The sequence below is a fragment of the Callorhinus ursinus genome, unplaced genomic scaffold (assembly GCF_003265705.2).
Source record: "Callorhinus ursinus isolate GAN/ISIS: 27379988/994484 unplaced genomic scaffold, GSC_fseal_2.0 scaffold37, whole genome shotgun sequence".
In the NCBI taxonomy this organism is placed as follows: Eukaryota; Metazoa; Chordata; class Mammalia; order Carnivora; family Otariidae; genus Callorhinus; species Callorhinus ursinus.
Window position 1 is genome coordinate 1,684,949 of NW_027397099.1, and position 16,887 is coordinate 1,701,835.

Genomic DNA, 16,887 nt, shown 5'->3' on the forward strand with positions numbered 1-16,887 from the left:
TTTTCACCTTGTCTATAATGAGCTCCACTGCAGCATTTCATCAGAGAAGTGATTGGGATTGGATCTATATACAATGAAAGATCACTCTAGCTGCAGGGTGAAGCAAAGACTGGAGAGAGTAGGATTGGAGGTTGAGGGAAGACTTGAGGGGTTGTTGGCAGAAATTCAAGCAGGAAAAATTGAGAGCCTGAGCAAAGATAGTGTCTGTGAACAAAAAGAAAAGGAAGCAAATTTGAGTTATATAAGGGTAACTAATGTGGTACATGGGGTTAGAGACCACCAGAAGACACCTCTTTACTCTCCTCAGATTTCATCCCCAGAAACTCCTTGTCTAGGCTATCCTGGATCACCTATATCAATCTCTGGAAATCTTTTGAAAGCCTGGAGGTAGAATTCTCATCTCAGATTATATCTTGGCCCAATTCCAGGTAAGGCATCTCTTGTCCAATAATGTCCAGTTCCTGAACCACCAACGACATTGAGGTTTAGGAGGAACTCCTGACTCTTTATTCCCCATTTTCTCACCCTTTCTGTCCTATTAAGGGGCCTCAAGAAAGTAAGAACCAACAAGAAACTTAATGCCATGTTTACCTTTTCCTTCATCCTGACCTACCCTAATCCGACTTGTTCTCCCACTATTGAAACAAATACTTTTAACACAGAGATAAAGGCCAGGGGATCCCCAGTCAGGCGTTCGCCCCCAGGGCCCAGCTCAGGGAAGCAGGGTCTACTGAAGGCAATTGTCCATTTGATAATAGGATTTATAGCAACTAAAATTCCCTTCCTGGCACACTTCTTCAGGAGGTGCTGGCTCTCTAGGATGCTGAGGTCCAACCTGTGCAGCCTACAGATGCTCAACCAAAGTAGAAAGCTCTAGTCCTCCAGAATCCATTCTCTAAATCCAGCCTGTACCCTCGTCAAGCCTAACACCAGACTTTAACACAGAGCCAGTGACCAATGTAGGGAGGGTAATGTCACTCACGTTTCAAGTCTTGACATTCACACTGCAGGTTCCATATTGAGTAAAGTGTAGAATTCTGGAGCCCCCATGTAAAAAGGAACTCAAGGAAAGCCTGACTGTTCTTTTTTTTTTTTTTTTTTTTTTTGAGGGCGGGGAAGGGAAGAGGGAGAAGGAGAAAGAGAATCTTAAGCAGACTCCATGCCCAGCACAGAGCCTGACACGGGGCTTGATCTCACGACCCTGAGATCATGACCTGAGCCAAAATCAAGAGTGGGACACTTAACCAACTGAGCCACCCAGGCACCCCTGACTGTTCTTTTAATGTCAGTGAACAGGAAAGACATGTAGCCAAGTGTAGCAGTGAAGGAACTCCAGTCCTAGTACACAGGGAGCAATGGTCTGGGTAAAGGTAGGAGTGGGTAGTATAACCAGCAGAAAGATTCTTCTTGACCCCTGAGAAAATCAGACTCTGGCTCAGTGACTGACTCTACCATGCGGGTGGGTCTGCAGATTCTAAAGATGGCAAAAATCCAAGGGGGAGGAATGGAGCACAAAGCTCTGCTGATTAGTGGTCCCTGGGAGTCAACTCTCTTGAAATCATGCTTTGAGAAGCACTTAAAGTACACACAGCCCTTTGTCAGGATTCTTAAGTAGGGACCCCTCGCAATTGGATCTGATTTTGTGTTTGTATGATGATCAAACGTACATTTTCATGGAGAGATGGTCTTTAACTTTCATCAGATTTTTCTGAGACTTAAAAAGAGATTGAATCTGTACAGCCTTAACCGAGCTTTCTAATCTGGTATATTAGCTACATTTCAAGTGTCCAATAACCTCATGTAGTAGTGGCTGCTATATTAGACAATGCAGACACCTAACAGTTCATCACAGAAAAGTGCTATGGATGGTGCTCACTTAAAGAAATGGTGTTTTCCCTGTGAGTGTTCCACAAGAAGGCTTGGATATCGAACACCAGCATTCAAATTTCTTCCTGGTGCCGTGGAATACTGTAGACTCTTAGAAGCCGCATATCTGAACGTGCTGACTACCACCAGAGGCTAGTGACCAAAGGAGGCTTTTCTTTAGCTGCTTGGCATTCTATCAGCACAAATTCCTTTCAAGGAAAAGATGGTAGGTGATATGAATTATTTAGGGGTTTTGGTATATTTGAGGAATAATTATACTTGGGAAGGCTTCAGAAAAGCATAAAAAGAACAGTAGAAAGGGCTGGATTACAATTACTGGTGTTCATCAATGACTGACAAAGACCTAGTTTCTCTTCTCTTTTCTTTTTACATGAGGCCAGTAGAATCCCCCATGAGGTCTGCAAGGACTGAGGATTACATAGTGATACAGGGAATTGGGGCAGTTTTTTCTTCTTTTTGAATGTTAAATTTCTATTCCTATAACTGTAGAAAGAGTTCTGCCCTGAATGAACTATCAATTACCCTTAGGAGGACAGCAAAACGGAATAGACTCACTAGTCCTGTCCATGATCACAGAGAGAGGTAGCACTGTCGAGGAGTAAGCCTGGACTTTGATCTCGGACCAGAGATTGGGTCCATACTTTTCCACTATAAGCCATGTAATTGTGGATACATTGTTTAGCTTCTCCAAGCCTCTATTCCATCATCTGGAAAATACAGAAATTACCTCCTAAGCAGAGAGGACAATGCAATGACCCCAATAAGCATGCAGTGCTATGCTTGGCTTGTCGCCAGCTCCGAACAAGCAGGAGCTACCCTATCATTCTCTTCTTTCATAGTCTTCGTGCCTCCTAATTCCTTCCTGAGAATGCCCTCTGTTTGGGATACCCTGGGTTTTTTATTGCTGTGAATACTTATTTCTTAATGACTGTTTCCAGCCCAACCTTTCCGAAAGTTCTTCCTAACTGATATATGAGTCACACACTAAAAAGGCTAAGATCTGTGGTATTACCTGTGAGAAAAGAGGTGGGCAGGTACTTGTACTGAGAATTATGCTAAGTGTTTCATTAATCATTAAGGTCCCCATATTTATTGCAGTGTTATATGTCATAGGGAAACTGGGAACAATCTAAACGTCTGACAACCAAGCACTAGAATGTTGGCATATGACAGACCCTTTCAAAGGAATGTTTGGGCGCCTGGGTGGCTCCGTTGGTTGGGCGACTGCCTTCGGCTCAGGTCATGATCCTGGAGTCCCGGGATCGAGTCCCGCATCTGGCTCCCTGCTTGGCGGGGAGTCCGCTTCTCCCTCTGACCCTCCCCCCTCTCATGCTCTCTCTATCTCATTCTCTCTCTCAAGTAAATAAATAAAATCTTTTAAAAAAAAGTAATGTTTTCCATAAATATTTGTTTACATGGGTAAATGCTTATTATATAGAATGAGGTGAAAAAATCAAACACCCCGCAGACACTTGTATAAATGTGTATAAATGTGTGCCCGGAGACATGTCAAGAATATTCAACCATAGCTTCAAACTACCAAAGCTTCAGATGTCAATTAACAAGATCGTGGACAAACTGTGGTGTATTCACAAATGGAATGTTACAAGGATAATAAAAACAAATTAAAAAACCCCTATAACTCTATGCAACTACGTGATGAGTTTTACAAGGATAATATGAAACGAAAAAAGCAAAGCTCAAAAGAATGTGGTAGATTCTATTTCCATAAAGGTCAAATTGGGGAAAATGTAATTGTCTTGCTTAAGATGATAAACTGTAGGGGGCGCCTGGCTGGCTCAGTCGGTGGGGCGTGTAACTCTTGATCTCAGCGGGGTTGTGAGTTTGAGCCCCACGGTGGGTGCAGAGATTACTTAAAAATAAAGTCTTTTTTTTTTAAGATTTTATTTATTTATTTGAGAGAGAGAGAATGAGAGAGAGAGAAAGCACATGAGAGGGGGGAGGGTCAGAGGGAGAAGCAGACTCCCTGCCGAGCAGGGAGCCCAATGTGGGACTCGATCCCGGGACTCCAGGATCATGACCTGAGCCGAAGGCAGTCGCTTAACCAACGGAGCCACCCAGGTGCCCAAAAATAAAGTCTTAAAAAAAAAAAAAGATGACAAAGTATAAGGAAAAGCCAGGAACCACTAACCATGATAGTGATCACCTCTAAGTAACAATGAGGGGGAGGAGGTTGTGGGACAGAGGGGATACTGTGAAACAGCTTTGACAATGTCCCGGTTTCTTTTTTAAGTGGTAGTCCCTTTATGTTACTTGTTAAATTGTACCTTCCTGCCCTTATTCTAATTTCATAATTTAAAATGTCTTAAAATAAAGACAAAGGGAAAACAAGTACAAATCTCTATTTTCTACGGTGATCTCAATTATACAGATTGCTGCATGCCTGGGAAAAAAGATCAAGAGTGGTTTTCTCTGGGCAGCAAAATGTAAAGGGATTTATACTGTCTTCCTTATACATTTTGTAGTTTTCAAATTTTTAAATAATGAACAAGTCTTCACTTTTATAATAAGAATAAAAGCAGGGGCGCCTGGGTGGCCCAGTGGTTAAGCGTCTGCCTTCGGCTCAGGTCATGGTCCCAGGGTCCTGGGATCCAGCCCCACATCAGGCTCCCTGCTCCGCAGGAAGCCTGCTTCTCCCTCTCCCACTCCCTCTGCTTGTGTTCCTGCTCTCGCTGTCTCTCTCTGTCAAATAAATAAATAAAATCTTAAAAAAAAAAAAAAGAATAAAAGCAGAACCACCAACTGCTCAGTTCTGGCTCTTCAATGTATATCCCAGCATGGAGTCACTCTGAGGAAGAGAAATGTCTCCTCTCTCTGCCAGGGAGAAATTGGGAGAGAGGGAGGGCCACACAATTGAAATCCCACCACCATAGGTCTGGTCATTTGTGCCAATGATAAGGGCTTGGGAGGCTCAGCTGATGGAAACCAGCAAAGACACTTTGCTAGATTATCCTATAGAACTCCTACAACTCTGCCTGCTCTCTCTTTCAAAGCCTAGAAAATGGGCCAGAAACTGAGCAAGAAAAAAGAGGTATTATGACTAACCACCACTTTTTTTTTAACATTATTTTTTTATTTCAGTGAGAGAGAGAGGGCGCGTGTGCACAGGGGGGAGGAGCAGAGGAAGAAGGAGAGAGAAACTCAGGCAGACTCCCCGCTGAGCGGGGAGCTGACTTGGGACTTGATCTGACCCTGAGATCAGACCTGAGCTGAAACCAAGAGCCGGATGTCTAACCGACTGCAACTCCTAGGTGCCCCTTAACTACCACTTTTTAACTCATTCTTGTCATAATATTGTATTAGGTGTGTTATATGCACTAATCCTGCCCTGACATTCACAAGAATTCTATAAAGTAGATATATATTTTACACTGATATTCCAGGGCTCAGAGAGGTGGGAAGGACTTACCCCAGATGTCTGACTGCAAAGTCAGTGGCTTTTACACTCGGCCACAATTTACATTTACTTGAGTATTCTCATCTATTGTTTACCTCACAACAATCATGTAAAGTAGCTCAGAGTAGTTGTGTGATTTGCCCAAGGACACACAGCTAGTAAGAAGCTATAATTTTCAATAACTTGTTTCTTTTTTTCTTGTGGGGGTAATATTTTTCCTATACCCCAACTAAATGCCAGTATATCTATGTCCTCCCATACATTTAATTATTACATCTAGGTAATTATCTAGTTAGAATCTCCTGTAAGAAGGGTTGAAGATGTTGAACATGACACAGAGGCCAAAAAAATGTTATCTTCCCTAAATCCAGTGGAGTGAGCAGGCAAGTACAATCCAGAAATAGCATTCAGCTTTTCTCCTCTTTTTTGCAACAGAGATAAGATTAAGGTATAAGAACAAGGCTTAAGATCTCGCAGGTATTTGGTTTGTAATTGTCCCTGATTTCCCTATCAACCTCATCTCCCAGGTCTCCTTTTTCTTTTTCTACCCTGTCCTAAGGGAGTTAACCTTTTCAGCTGCCTTCAAGGAGCCTACTTTCCAGCACCAGCTCCCAGCTGTGGGAGAAAACACTTCCTCCTTTGCTTCTCCCAGTCTACCGTGAGCAGACTCTCCCAGCGCCTGAGTCTCTTCATGTTAAAGCTGCTAATATCAAGGCTACTCGGGAGTGAGCGCTTTCTCAACACCGTCTTGGAAGGTGGGTCACTATTCGGGCAGAGAGCAGAGGGCAGTGGAATTTATTCTGAGTAGAGATGGTTATGCAAAATGCCATGAGGAAGAGGAAGCCGATAGGGAAGTTTGTGAGACAGAAGAGAAAAGCACAGCTTGGCTAGCAGTGAGCCTGTCTAAAGCACTGGAGAAGCCCAAGCTATTATCAAGGTAAGGAGAGAGTTTTCTCTGTATACACCTCCACAGCGGGGCCATTGTCCCAGAAAACCTCCTGCAGCTAAGCTAAGGATTTTAACGGCAATGGCAGAGGAGGGAGGTTGTAGAGGGGGGCTAAATCAGAGTCACCAGGAAAATCTCCCTGAAAAAGCACAAGCCTCTTGCCAACAGCTCCCTCATGCCCACCCAGCTCCATCTCTGAAAGGATCTGAAAAAGTCTAGGAGGACAGTAGGGCTGTCCTGATAGATGTGTTGTAGATGGTCCCCTGACTCATCTAACTTACTCCGATCCTGGCTTGAGTTCAAGTTTCTATACTTGCTGTGTGTTCTCTGCTCAGGTGCTGGAGAATGGCAGATGGGAGGTGGAGGGAGCTGTAGGTTTTCTCAAGCTCAGGCGAGGTGTGATGTGATCATTGAATGCTCTCGGCCCTGAGACTCAACAGACCTGGGGTGTGATTCAGGTAGGGCTATTTCCACCATTGAGTCAATCAGTTACAGTTTCAGTTTACTTACTCTGGAACACAGGTGTGTGGATTTTCAGTGTCCTGTATATATAACTGGATACCTGTCATGATTGTGGCTGTATGGGGTTTCAAAGTTGTGGAATGCTATTCAGTTGTAAAAGAAGATTAGGTTGTGAGGCCGGCATCAGCCGAAGTAGAACAGACTTCTGTCTTGTATGGCCTCAGACCAGTCTAGAACTTCTAGTTGGAATTGAAATACGTTTATATGCACAAAATAAAACTATCTTGTCCGCCCCCTTCCCCCCCCGTTCCTTACCCACATCAACGAGGGCACCTCAAGCACTAAAAACTGCTCTACAAATGATGTCGTTCAGTCATCATTCAGTAGATGTTTCAGGCACTGTTTTTGGCACACTGGAGATGCAGCAGTGGTGAGGACCCAGGTCCAACCCTCCTGGCATTTTCAGTCTAGTTACTGTTTGTTACTATATGGTCACCTTTGCCCAGGTGATTATCCCCGTGATTTTCCTGGGTCTATAGGTGTATGTGTGGATTTGTTTCCCCAATCCAGCTCTGATCTCTCGGTTTGTGAAAATATCTTCTGCCATCTCTAATTTCGGGTTGTGGGAGCATAATCTCACTGGGGAATCTAAGTTAGGAATGTGCCAGTGGCTGGAATCCGGGACTCTTAAATTGCTGCCTGTTATTTTTTCCCTCCAGAATTCATTTTCTTTTTTTTCAATATTTTATTTATTTGACAGAGAGACACAGCAAGAGAGGGAACACAAGCAGGGGGAGTGGGAGAGGGAGAAGCAGGCTTCCCGCTGAGCAGGGAGCCCGATGTGGGGCTCGATCCCAGGACCCTGGGATCATGATCTGAGCTCAAGGCAGCTGCTTAACTGACTGAGCCACCCAGGTGACCCCCCTTTTTATTTTTTAAGATTTTATTTATTTGACAGAGCACAAGCAGGGGGAGTGGCATGCAGAGGGAGAGGGAGAGGCAGACTCTCTGCAGGGAAGGGAGCCCTACTCGGGGCTTGATCCCAGAACCCTGGGATCATGATCTGAGCTGAAGGCAAACACTTAACTGACTAAGCCATCCAGGCGCCCCTGCTCATTTTGTTTCTAAAAGGCTACCCAGTACTCATTTGGGGGTCATCCATAATTCAGCCCGCGGTCATCAGGCTGCCAGATGAGGTCATGCTGATGATGGTGATGTTTTTTTAAGAACGATACCACTCACCCCTAGTTGGTGCAACCTGTTTTTTTTTTAATTATTTTGGGGGGCAGTGGTGAGAGAATGTGCTGAGGGTTTTCTTTGTTTTTTCTTTTTCTAACTGAGCTAGTTAGACAAGAGACGTAGTCTGAGTGTTCTTTTGCTCTGCAATACAGCTTTTATTTCTTTTTTATTTTTAAGATTTAGTTATTTTTTAAGATTTATTTATTTATTTAGGGAGAAGGAGAGAGAGAGGAAGAGAAGCAGATGCCCGGCTGAGCGGGGCTCATCTCACAACCCTGAGATCATGACCGGAGCCAAAATCGAGAGTCAAATGATCAACCAACTGAGCCACCCAGATGCCCTGCTTTTATTTCTTATTAATTAAAAAAAATAATAATGTTCATGGTTTTTTTTTTCTAGTTTTCATTAATACATACTCTGTAAAAACTCCTTTTTTGTTTGTTTGGTTTTTTTTTTTTTTGGAATAAGGTTAATTGTGCCATACCGTCAAACCTATGCCTCTAACTTTATTAATATTTTGCTCCATGCAGTTGAGATAGTTTTGGTTCTGTGCTCAACACTCAACAGAATCACCTAAATTTTAGTAACTGATACTACAGAGACACCCATGTGCATTTTAGAAAAGGACAAGTTTCTGTTTCTCAGTGGATCTCATTCAGTTATCTGCTTTCCAGCCATGATTACTCCTCTTCCCATATTCAACTGTTGATTTATTCAACAAGTGTTTAAAGAGCCTTAATCACTTACAAGTTTCATGTACCTTTAAATAAGACAAGACATAGGGGTGCCTGGGTGGCTCAGTCGTTAAGCGTCTGTCTTTAGCTCAGGTCATGGTCCCAGGGTCCTGGGATCGAGCCCCACAGCGGGCTCCCTGCTCAGCGGGAAGCCTGCTTCTCCCTCTGCCACTCCCCCTGCTTGTGTCCCCTCTCTCGCTGTGTCTCTCTCTGTCAAGTAAATAAATAAAATCTTTAAAAAAAAAGACAAGACATAGCATTTACCCTTAAGTTACAGTAGCCCAGTGGTAGAAACATTCTTCTACAGCTATTTACTATAGAGTGAGAGATGGATGCTACTGGAGAGTTTAGAGAACAATTAAATCTCAGGAGTAAGGGCTTCTAAATAACAGGAAAGAACTGAGAGTAAAGTCTGGAGCCTATGGTGCTGAAAAGCAGGGGACTGACAGGGAATCAAAGATCAGACCATGAAGGTCCCTGGGTACAAGACTTGGGGATTTTGATTTAATCCTGTATGTGCTGGAAAGTTACTGAAGGATTCAAGGAGGGGACTGATAGACTTGTGCTTTAGAAAAGACAGTTTCTGGCAACAGTGGATGGGGGGGATGGGGAATTTGAGAGACAGAAGAGAGAGGCTACTTACTATCAAAGGCCAGGCCAGAGATGAGAAGAACGGGGATTCTGACAATGGGGAGGGGGGAATTCAAGCTTGGCACCTGAATAGCCAGGAAAAGTACACTTGGGAAGGTGGACTAGGGACTCTGAAATGGAGTCGTGTCACACACTTCTCACAAACACCAACTCCAAGGACCACAGAGGAGGTTAGTGCAGGACAGGGGGAGAGGTGGTAGTTAGAGGAGAGGAGATGGCCATAAAAAACCCAACTTGCCCCTTCCTCATGGAGCCACATCTGCTCGCTTCTCCCAGGCCCTCAAGAATATCATCTCTACTACTAATTACAATCTCTGCTACTGATTACAATCTCTGCAGACATGGGCTTTGCCTACAGTACTCCCTGGCTATTCTGGCTAGCCCCATCATGGGTTGCCTGGATCCAGGTAGTAGCTTGACCCCAGTGACAAGATATGGGACTCACTTTACAAAAACATATTTTCTTTCTGGCCAGGGTGAGTGCTCATGGTAAGAAAAAGGAGAGAAAGAAATTGAAGGGTTTCCATGGGAATTCCCGAGAGCTGTGAACAACCGAAGCCTGAGGACAACTGGGGACGGAGTTAGAAGGCCTGGCTCCAGCTCTGAGAGAGAATGGGCATGAGGCCAGGAGCTACTGGTAGGCAAGGAGGACTTAGAGCCATTGATCCCGCTCAGGACACTGAGTTGGCCCAAAGCCAGGATTGGGGAGCGAGAGTATAACTTTGAAAGGTCTACATTCCTAATCCTTAAGAAGTGTTAGCTTCCTTTTGAGTTGATTACAGGCCCTGCAAACAAAATTCTATCACGGTTTCCTTATAAATGTGCACAGGTCATGTTCTTCCCTTCTTTACTTTTCTCTCTCTTTTGCTCTGTTGTTTCCTATCTTTGTTCCAAATTTTTCCAGACACTCACGTTACCTTTTGGAGAGGATCTCTTGCCAAAGTCATTTCCTCAGTCTTTGGGAGATGGGAGTAGAGGAGGGCAATCTTGGGCTACTATTAATAATGTCCTAGTGTCTAATCATTTCCTCTTGGGCTTGAGTTTGAAAGACCTAAGAGCACATTTTAGCTGGTCCTGTTCTAACCTTCAGGGCAAAGAAAGGAATTACCCCTCACTGACATTTCCCTGGCATACAGCAAAGTAATCCTGGCCATGAAGGAGAGAGGATCCTCACTGGATCCTTTTGGCAATAAGGAAGAAATGCATTGTTGTAAAGAATGGAAGAGAAGGGTTTTTATGCCACTGCACAAGGTTTGGCTTGGGTCAGTACACACTTCCCAGAAGGTTCAGGGGACTTCCAAGGGAAGCCCATGAGCTGGCAAAGCATGCTCTACCTCTTTGGGAAGCAAGCTATAAACCTGCTTTTATATTTATATATTCCTCCTCAAAAATCTACTCCCTAGAATTTCTGCAGCTCTGGATATAGTGAATGGTTTATGACCAGTATGAAGGCCATGTGGGTGATAGAGAGCAAAGCTACACACACATGTATTTTTTGACTCCACAATTCCCCTTCTGGGGATTTAGCTTACACACACGTGTAACGAGGTTTAAACATCAGGTCATTATTGAAGTTTTTGTAATGGCAAAAGAGCTGGAAATAAGCCAAAAGCCCAGCAATGAGGAAACTAGTTAAATAAAATGTGGTAAATCTGTATAATAGAACTCTATGTAATGGTAAAGGAGAGTGAGGAAATGCTTTATGTGCTACCGTGGAAAGCTCACCAAGACATACTGTAAAGTTAAAAAAGCATGCTGTGTATAACTTGCTACTTTATTATAAAGAGGGGGGGGGAATTAAGACTACATATACATTTGAATTTTCTTGGGTGTGCAGAAAGCAACTGAAAAGACACATAAAAAATGAACCCAGTTGCTACCTGGGGGCAAGGTGGGAAATGGGCAGATAGGGGACATGTACTGAAGTAGACTTTCACTGTACAGTAATGACCAAACACCAGCTAGCAGATTCATCCTAGCTGTGAGTACAGAAGACGTTACTGATTCAGCAGCTGGTAAAATTCTTAGGTGTTCTTTCCCCCAGAAATATACTGTGACCTATCATTAAGGTATTTCATTAACCCTGTTTACAAAGAGCTCTAAAAGTTTTCCAGTTTATGACTATACTCTTCATCCACAGACATAACTTCTTGTCATAGTATTTCCCCCACCGCCTATTAAAGACTTGCAGTGTGACAGGCTAGACTCAGGCTGGTAAGCACTTCCCTTATGTCCTGCATGCATGCAGAATTGTAGGAAGCCTTCTTTTATTTATTTTTTTTAAAGATTTTACTTATTTATTTGACAGAGAGAGAGAGCGCGCGCACAAGCAGTGAGACCAGCAGGCAGAGGGAGAGGGAGAAGCAGGCTCACTGAGCAGGGAGCCCAATGCACCTATGTAGGACTTGATCCCAGGATCTTGGGATCATGACCCAAGCCGAAGGCAGATGTTAACAAATGAGCCACCCAGGCGCCTGAAGAAGCCTTCTAAATTCTAAGTCTGTGGGTTTAATGTCCATGATAATGATACTTTTTTAAAACAATTTGAACGATGTAACTATTACTCATTAAAAACTTTTTAAAAATTAGTGATAAGATCTGTCACCAGGAAATTAACAATCCTTAAATCCAGCTCCAATTACTGTCTAGAAATATATTTTCTTTTTTTTCCTTAAAAAAATTTTTTTTAAAGATTTTATTTATTGGAGTACCTGGGTGGCTCAGTCAGTTAAGCATCTGCCTTTGGTTCAGGTCATGATCCCAGGGTTCTGGGATTGAGCCCCACCCCATGTTGGGCTCCTTGCTGAGCGGGGAATCTGCCTCTCCCTCTGCCCCCCCCCCCCGTTCGTGCTGTCCACACTCTGACTCTCTCTCAGAGAGAGAGAGAGAGAGAGAGAGAGTGTGTGTGTGTGCACAAGCATGGGGAGCAGCAGAGGGAAAGGGAGAAGCAGGCTCTCTGCTGAGCAGGAAGCCTGATGTGGGGCTCCATCCCAGGACCCTGGGATCATGACCTGAGCCCAAGGCAGATGCTTAACCGGCTGAGCCACCCAGGCACCCCTAGAAATATATTTTCTTTGTTAAAGCTGGAAGGAAGAGGGGGCGCCTGGGTGGCTTAGTTGGTTAAGCAACTGCCTTCAGCTCAGGTCATGATCCTGAAGTTCTAGGATCGAGTCCCGCATCAGACTCCCCGCTCGGTGGGGAGTCTGTTTCTCCCTCTGACCCTCCCCCCTCTCATGCTCTCTCTGTCTCATTCTTTCTCTCGCAAATAAATAAATAAAATCTTAAAAAAAAAAAAGCTGGAAGGAAGAATATCTTGGGTATATAATGATATGCAAATTAGCACCCTGCAGGTGACTGGCTGGCTCAGTTGGTAGAGCATGGGACCCTTGATCTCAGGATTGTGGGTTCAAGCCCCATGTTGGGTGTACAGATTACTTAAAAATAAAATGTTAAAAAAAAAATTAGCACCTGCTACTATTAATATTTTACACTATGTGAAATAGCTATTCTATCTGTTCTATCTCTCAATAGTTGTTTATGCTAGGAAGTCACCCAAAACAATCCAGATTCATCTTAACCCTTAAAGAACCCTTAACCTTAAACTCTTAAAAAAAACCTCAGAATAATATTCTAGCATGTCACTGGAAACCATGGTCTTTTCATACAAAGTGAGCCTTGATTATGAAGGGAGTGGGTTGAGGGTTGCCACCAGTCTGTATGAGCCTTAGTGTGAATTACTAAGTGGAATTCATTTCTCTAGATATTTTTTTAAAGATTATATTTATTTATTTATTTATTTATTTAGAGAGTGTGCACAAGTGGGAGGAGGGGCAGAGGGAGAGGGAGAGAGAGAATCCCAAGCAGACTCCCTGCTGAGCAAGGAGCCCAACATGGGGCTGAATCCCAGGACACTGATATCATGACCTGAGCCAAAATCAAGAGTTGGCCGCTTAACTGACTGAGCCACCCAGGTGCCCCTCTCCAGATATTTAACTTCTAACAACTGGAAAATCATCCTAATGTTCTTATTCTGTTGGACCAAAATACTTTACCATCACCTACGAGAACATTTTTTAATAAGAAATATCTTAAATTTTTAATGAGATGGCATTCCCTAGGGTTGTGCAGTACACAACCTGGCCATCTGTACTGAGCTGCCCTGATTGAGTTGTGTCACGCAGTTAAGCATTCCCCCAAGCAGCAACACAGTGGCTAACAGGCCACAAGTATCACTACTGCAGCTCTTAGGTTGGTTTGCACACTTCCATAGAGCCAGCTGCTAAGGAGACAACAATTCAAGCCAAATAGATTCAGATAGTTTCTTAGCTACACAGATGTAAGGTCAGCATGGGTCAGTTCCTTGTGTCCCTAGTCCCACAGGATGATGCCAAACCAGAGGGGACCAAATGACAGGTACCATGGGCGCTTGGCTCTGCCCCTGAGGAGATGACTCCAAACTCAAGCGGAACAGTTTTATAGCCTGCAACCATATCCTTCAGGGGATTGAAAGGCCTGTGCTTGCTTGAGATGAAGGAAGGCAATGAGAAATGGCCTACGGCAATCGCCCTCAAGATAGGGGAGGTGGGTGAACAATGACCTTGAGGTAGTTCCTCCCAAGTCAGCTTATCTCCCTTAGTTTCAGAAGGAATCACAGAGCATTCGACCAAAATTTGGTCAGACTAGTTAAGCTTTGCCTAAGTGGCCCATGTGGACACATGCGTGTCACCAAGGTGGCAGGATGGAGCTATTCCTCTAAGACGATGAAATATGGCTACATTCAGGCATTTTTGGCAGCTCACTGGACACGAAAGACCAGGAGGGAGTAAGTAAAGAGCCTAAAATAAATAGATCTTATTGACATACTAACTACAAGGGACAGGAATTGATTCAGAGAAGGATTTATGTAGTTGGTTACCAGAAGTTCCCAGCATTCTATGTTGCTCCTTGCTGGGGGTCAGGGGGAAAAATTACTTTGGCAAGAAAGGGGATGGAAGGCTGACACCAAAACAGAAGCCTAACACGGCCCTTCTGCTTGTTCCTTAAAGGTCTCCATTTCAGCATGATGATACTGCCCAAAAAAATGAGGCCACTGCTGTTTCTGATTTCCCAGATGGCCATCTTTGCTCTCTTCTTCCATCTGTATGGCCACGACTTCAACTCCCTGTCCACGAAGGAGGAGCCCAAGCCCATGCATGTGCTGGTCCTGTCTTCCTGGCGCTCTGGTTCTTCTTTTGTGGGACAGATTTTTGGGCAGCACCCGGATGTCTTCTACCTGATGGAGCCCGCATGGCACATCTGGATGACCTTCACACACAGCACTGCCTGGAGGCTGCATATGGCAGTGAGGGATCTGATCCGTGCCATTTTTCTGTGTGACATGAGTGTCTTTGATGCCTACATGAAACCCAGTCCTCGAAGACAGTCCAGCCTCTTCCAGTGGGACAAGAGCCGGGCCCTGTGTTCCCCACCTGCCTGCAACATCTTCTCCCGGGATATGATCATATCCCAGGCTCACTGCAAGCTTCTCTGCAGTCAAGAGCCCTTTGAGGTGGTAGAGAAGGCCTGTCGCTCCTACAGCCACGTGGTGCTCAAGGAGGTGCGCTTCTTCAACCTGGAGGTGCTCTACCCACTGCTGAGAGACCCTTCCCTCAATCTGCATATTGTGCACCTGGTACGGGATCCCCGGGCGGTGTTCCGTTCTCGAGAACACACCACAGGGGAACTCATGATTGACAGCCGCATTGTGATGGGGCAGCACTGGGAGAAAGTCAAGGAGGAGGATCAGCCTTACTACGTGATGCAGGTCATCTGCCAAAGCCAGCTAGAGATCTATAAGGCTGTGCAGTCCTTGCCCAAAGCCCTGAGGCAACGCTACATGCTTGTTCGCTATGAGGACCTGGTCCGGGAGCCCATTGCCCAGACTGCCCAAATGTATAAATATGTGGGACTGAAATTCTTGCCCCACCTCCAGACCTGGGTGTACAACATCACTCGAGGCAAGGGCATGGGTAATCATGCCTTTCAGACTAATGCCAGGAATGCCCTCAACGTCTCCCAGGCCTGGCGCTGGACTTTGCCTTACGAAAAGGTTTCTCGACTTCAAAAAGTCTGCAATGATACCATGACTTCGCTGGGCTACCACCTTGTCAGATCTGAGCAAGAGCAGAAAAACCTGTCACTGGATCTTCTGTTTACATGGACTCCCTCCAACTAAGTCCACCAAGAGGGTGGAAGAAGCTCTGTCCCCAACTGGCATCAGCCTTAGCCCCATTAACCAAAGGCTTCAAGTCTTAATTACATGCACACTGGTGTACATGTGAGCATGAGTTGTGCCCACACATGCTCAAGCTGAGAAACTTCCGTGTCTCTACTCATGCCTAGACGAGATTCAGCAGCATATTCCACCACTGAAAAAGGAGTATTGTCTTTCTTCTCTTCTTGGCTTTCCTATCCAGGTATACCTCAAAGACTTTGTGGCCTGGGGTCCTATTTAGCACCACGCAGTATCAATGGAGTAAATCCATAAACTTCTCTGTCCACATCTTGCCCTGTGGGAAAGGAAGGAGACAGGAAAACCAGGGAAACGGGTCTTCCACCAAAGAACCCACAAGCACATTCCACAGGGATATGAACTCTGAGACGATGGAACTCCTGATGGATTCAAAAAGGGAACAGAGAACAGGATTGGATGCTTACGGTGAGCTTGTCCGTCACAGCTATCAGTTATCACAAATACAAAATAAGATCTCTGCATGACAGAGCAAGCTCTTAAATTCATGGGGGTGGCTGGGCCTGATGCGGACATCATTTTCCCTCAGTGTTTTCCTATCACATAGATTTTGACTTGCGAAGCTGCCATCCATTAACACTAAAATTCCAAATAGGATTCTGTTAGGAGTTTCCCAAGTTATGCTTTCTAATTACTTAGTAGTAAATACTAATTCTTAGAGGACCCTAACCTGATAGCATAAGCATCTTTATAGTTTTTTTATACTTTTACTATTATGTGTTATCCACACACACAAAAAAACCTGCTAAGACAATATTTGGTGTTAGTCTAAACTGATCAATACTGACCATCATACTGTGCTCTTAAGAATCTGTAGAAAGTAGGCAACTAGCAACTAAGCCCTTTCTTTCTTGTGTGAGGTATGAGTTGTGATAATATTGTATATATCACCCTAGGGTCTGGGCAAAGCGTTCTTTTAATGTGATCATTGGCCAGAGGACCTCAGGTCTAGTACGACTGGCGCTGTTCAGCTTTTCCGGGTCACCTCTCCACATGATAGAGGTTGTTGCTCCCAGTCTTTGCAGCACTCCCCGGGTCTAGTGATGCATCCGAATCTACTGTTAGAAATTCATTTTGGGGCGCCTGGGTGGCTCAGTTGGTTAAAGCGACTGCCTTCGGCTCAGGTCATGATCCTGGAGTCCCCGGATTGAGTCCCACATCGGGCTCCCTGCTCAGCAGGGAGTCTGCTTCTCCCTCTGACCCTCTTCCCTCTTGTGCTCTCTATCTCTCTCATTCTCTGTCTCTCAAATAAATAAATAAA

At 44.5% G+C, this 16,887-nt stretch overlaps 1 protein-coding gene across 2 annotated transcripts in view; it reads left to right on the forward strand.

Annotated features, from left to right (window-relative positions):
* Positions 1-14,391: 14,391 nt before the first annotated feature.
* CHST4 (carbohydrate sulfotransferase 4) overlaps positions 14,392-16,887 on the forward strand; it is a 330,552-nt gene continuing 328,056 nt past the window's right edge. For both annotated transcript variants that reach the window (XM_073880055.1, XM_073880056.1), the window contains exon 1: positions 14,392-16,446. In XM_073880055.1, the coding sequence (XP_073736156.1) occupies positions 14,397-15,551 (1,155 nt within the window). In that variant the 5' untranslated portion in view covers positions 14,392-14,396 and the 3' untranslated portion in view covers positions 15,552-16,446. The remainder of the gene's footprint in view (positions 16,447-16,887) is intronic.